This window comes from Carlito syrichta, unplaced genomic scaffold (genome assembly GCF_000164805.1).
Source record: "Carlito syrichta isolate Samal-C Ts95f unplaced genomic scaffold, Tarsius_syrichta-2.0.1 Scaffold304626, whole genome shotgun sequence".
Taxonomy (NCBI): Eukaryota; Metazoa; Chordata; class Mammalia; order Primates; family Tarsiidae; genus Carlito; species Carlito syrichta.
In genome coordinates this window covers 51635-56036 of record NW_007248722.1, presented here as the reverse complement: position 1 = coordinate 56036, position 4402 = coordinate 51635, and the positions used below count along the sequence as shown (strand labels likewise).

Genomic DNA, 4402 nt, shown 5'->3' with positions numbered 1-4402 from the left:
TGACTGTGATGCTCAGCTCTGGGGCGGTCACCGGCTCTGGGGGACAAAGGTGCACGTGAGAGGGAGATGTGAAGGCTCCCACCCTGCCCAAGCTCGAGCAGGCCTGCCCTGCAGCAGGCTGGGGACCCAGAAGGGCCCTCAGGAGGCGTGGAGTTTGCGGTGAGGCAGGGGATAGGGTGCCTCAATAGACAGGAAGCCATGGAACAGGAAAGAAGCAGAAACAGAAACGGTAATCCATCTCCCGGGGCAGAACATACACAGCCTCCCTTCCTGAAACAAGATTTGAAAAGCCCCAAACAACCCACAAAGGAGAAACCCCAGGGCAGGCACCTGTGCACAAGGGACCTCCTTGAGCTCCCCATAACCTATTTATGCAAAATAACTAGTTAAGTCTAACGCATATGGACTGCATCTCATGCGTACAATTAGAATTAGGAGATGGCAGGCAGAAACACGCACAGCAACCTAACTGTGACCCTATCCCCAGGAAGTCCCTTTAGCCCCAGAAACAATTATCCCAATGTTTTCTTTCTGCAAGCCTTGCAGAATCAGAGACCACTTTCCCACCAAAAAAGAATCTGAGAGGCCCCGGCTTTGTTTGTCTCGAGGCTCTTAAGTTACTATCCAGTGCCATCTGCTCCATTCTTTTCCTTGGCGTAGACTATCCCCGCAGCGTTTACTGAATCCACTACTCTTTGTCTTTTGCTCTCTCTGTTTGTCCCATCCAACTCTTCGTTTGAGGGACCAAGAACCTGGTCACCACCAACGGGTCTGTAGCCAAAACCCTACAACAGCAGCCAGAGAGCAGGGCCCAGTCTGCAGCCAACCCCAACCAGGGCAGCCGGAACGGCAGAGGCTGCAGTGAGCTATGATTGCACCTCTGCCCTCCAGTCTGGCTGGCAGAGCCAGATCTGAGCTCTAAAACAAGGGAGAAGCCGGGCTCGGTGGCTCAGCCTGTAATCCCATGCCTTTGGGAGGCTGAGGTGAGTGGATTGCCTGAGCCCGCGGGTTCGAGACCCGCCTGGGCAGCGAGACCTCATCTCTACAATAAATCAAAAAAAATCAGCTGGGCGTGGTAGTGCGTGCCTGCAGTTCCAGCTACTGGAAGGCTGAGGCGGAAGGATCGCCGAAACCCAGCAGGTCGAGGCTGCGGTGGCCGGAAGCAGCCACTGCGCTCCAGTCTGGGCGACAGAGTGAGACTCCAACTCAAAAAAAAAAAGGGAGAAAATGAAATTGAAAGCCACACGCAGCTAGCCACATGCACTGCACAGGAGAGCACCAAGAGTCACTCCGAGTGAATCAGGAAGTCAGGGTCTCCAGGTCTCCCCTCCCAGGAGTCCACTATCAAGGTCACCGTCACAGTGGGGGGTTTTAACCCTAGGCTGTAAGAGGCGTGGGGTGGCAGGATGGGAGGAAAACTAGAAGTGATGACACCGGCTGCAGGTAGCACGTTGGCTGGGCCCTGGTGTGAGGGGAAGCCCTGGGGAAGACTTGGAGACTCTCCACGGGATCTTCGCCCATCCCAAGGCTTCCTCTCCAAGTCTAGACCAAAACGGGTTTTGTCCACATGATGGGAATCAGGGCTGAAAGCCGCCAGAAAAGACCTCCACGATCATGCTGCTGAGTTACGGGACTCTTGCCTAAAGACGTGGCTGTTAGCTGAAATACTCAAAGCTCTTTGGAGGAGGAAGGGAAATGGAATTATCAAGAATACAGATCAGCCAAGCACAGTGGTTCACACCTATAATGCCTGCTCTTTGGGAGGCCGAGGTGGGAGGATCGCTTGAACCCAGGAGTTCAAGGCCAGCTTGGATAGCATAGCGAGGCCTCATTTCCATAAAAAATAAAAATATAAGCCAGGCTCGGTGGCTCAGCCTGTAATCCCGTCCTTGAGAGGCTGAGGTGAGTGGATTGCCTGAGCCCACGGGTTCGAGACCCACCTGGGCAACTTGGCAAGACCTCATCTCTACAATGAATCAAAAAAATTAGCCGGGTGTGGTAGCGCGTGCCTATAGTTCCAGCTACTTGGAAGGCTGAGGCAGAAGTATCGCCAGAGCCCAGCAGGTCAAGGCTGTGGTGGCCGGGAGCGTGCCACTGCACTCCAGTCTGGCTGACAGAGTGAGACTCCAACTCAAAAAATAAAATAAAATAAAAATAAAAACATTAGCCAACTGTGGTGGTGCACACCTGTAATCCTAGCTATTCAGGAGGCTGAGGCAGGAGGATCGCCTGAGCCCAGAGGGTAGAGGCTGCAGTGAGCTGTGATCGCACCACTGCACTCCAGCCTGGGCAACAGAGTGAGACCCCAATTGAAAAAACTAAAGATGGCGGTCACACGCTTTCCAGCCCTCGAGCGCGTGCTCACCAGGGCGTGGCAAGACCCCGCCAGCGCAGGGTCCCCCGGGAACACGTGCTGCACTCACCCACAACACTGAAGTTGAAGTCGCGGCTGTACTTCGCGCAGCGGAAGGCTTCGGCCTTGCACTTGTAGGGGCCAGCGTCGCCGGCTCCCGAGATGCTGAGGTCGAACGCCACGGGCTCGCCTTTTCGGTCCTGCTTTCCCAGGTGTGCCTGGCCCCTGAACAGTGAGTAGGTGACCCGCAGGGACGAGTTCTCGTGGGAGCACAACAGAGATACATTTTGACCCACCGTGACCACAGGAGTTTCCGAGTACAAACTTGGAGAAGGAAACTCTGGAAAACAAAATGCCACAAGAGCAAGTCCTCGTTAAAATCCTCTGATAGCTGGGCACGGAGGCTCTCACCTGATATCCCGGCACTTTGGGAGGCCGAGGTGAGAGGATCACTTGAGGTCAGGAGTTAGAGACCAGCTGGGCAACATAAGGACACTTCGTCTCTATGGGAAAAACAAAAAGTTGGGTGTGGTTGTGTCTGTAGTTTCAGCCACTTGGGAGGCCGAAGCAGGAGGACTGCTTGAGCCAGGAGTTTCAGACCAGCCTGGACAACATAGCGAAAAAATTAAAGGCACGGTGGCGTGCGCCTTTGGTTCCAGCAATTTGAACGGTTGAGGCGGAAGGATCGCCTGAGCCCAGCAGGTCGAGGCTGCAGTGGCCATGAGCGTGCCCCTGCCCTCCAGCCGGCGACAGAGGGAGACCCCGACTCCAACACAGAAACAGTAGAAGCTGGACAGCCTTTGCTCCGGCTGTGTGGGGCGACCATCAAGGCCACCACCGCCTGGGGGAGGAGGAAGTGGCACTCACCGTCCGCCGTCGCCATCCCGCCGTCCGGCGCCAGCCTGGACCCTGTAGGAGGGGCGAGGGATGCTGGGGGCCCACCTCCCCCGGGGCGCGGAGGCCTGGAGGCTCTGGCCTCCGCGCAGCAAGGGGGCTGAGCTGCAGCGGCGGAAAGGGCGCCCGCGAGCAGCAGGGTCCAGCGGCCCCACATCCTCGTGCAGCAGGGAGGGCAGGGCAGGCAGCCGGAGCTTCTTCCTTTCCGTGAGTAGTTGGGGAAGTCAGAGTGTGGGGCATGTGCCACGACATGACCAGCTGGGCCACCTGACCGCCTCCCCTGAGAGCTCCCGGGAGAGGAGAGCCTGGGCATGCGGTCCCGAGCTGGGCGGCCGGCAGTGTGGATGGTGGGCGGAAGAAAAGAGACTCCCCTGACGGCGGAGACCTGCTGGTCATGTCTTCTGGGCTCGGTCTACGTCAAGGGGAGCTCGGTAGCGGTTGGCTCCGTCTTGGGAGGCAAACACTGACCGTCTTGCGCAGACACGGATAAACGTGGTGTCAAAAATGTCTGCATTAGTCTGGGCACGGCGGCTCACGCCTGTCATCCCTGCACTTTGGGATGATCCTCCAGCCCAGGAGTTTGAGGCCACCATGGGCAACATAGCATTTCCTTGTTTCTCCAGGAAATTAAAAAAAAAATTATCCAGGCATGGTGGCACACACCTGTAGCTCCAGCTACTTGGGGAGGTTGAGGCAGGAGGATCACCTGAGCTCTGGAAGTCGAGGCTGCGGTAAGCTGTAATCGCCCCACGGTGCCCCTGAGCAATGGAGTGAGACCCTGTCTAAAAAAAAGAGTCTGATTTATTATTGTTTTTTAAGAGACAGTGTCTTGCTCTGTGGCCCTGGTTTCAAGCAATCTCCTGCCTCAGCCTCACCGAGTAGCTGGGGCAACAGGTGCTGCTGCCACGCCTGGCTACTTTTTAAAAAATTATTTTCATAGAGATAGGGTCTCACTATGTTGGCCAGGCTGGTCTCAAACTCCCAGCCTTCAGCGATCCTCCTGCCTCAGCCTCCAAGTAGCTGGAGCTACAGGCACCACCACCGCACCTGGCCTAAAATGTCTGCTTTGTTAAATGTTGATTCTAGGCCCCACTCGGACGTCCTGGGGTTGGAGCCTGGGACTCTGGTTTTTCCACAAGGGCCCCAGGCAGTTCC

The 4402-nt window shown here is 56.3% G+C and overlaps 1 protein-coding gene across 1 annotated transcript in view; it reads right to left on the bottom strand.

Annotated features, from left to right (window-relative positions):
* Positions 1-3792, bottom strand: part of PECAM1 (platelet and endothelial cell adhesion molecule 1) — a 66179-nt gene extending 62387 nt beyond the window's left edge. The window contains exons 1-4 of the mRNA XM_021713591.1: positions 3716-3792; positions 3221-3448; positions 2424-2578; positions 5-36 (exon numbers count right to left, since the gene is read on the bottom strand). Coding sequence (XP_021569266.1) covers positions 5-36; positions 2424-2578; positions 3221-3448; positions 3716-3792 — 492 coding nt within the window. The remainder of the gene's footprint in view (positions 1-4; positions 37-2423; positions 2579-3220; positions 3449-3715) is intronic.
* Positions 3793-4402: the final 610 nt, after the last annotated feature.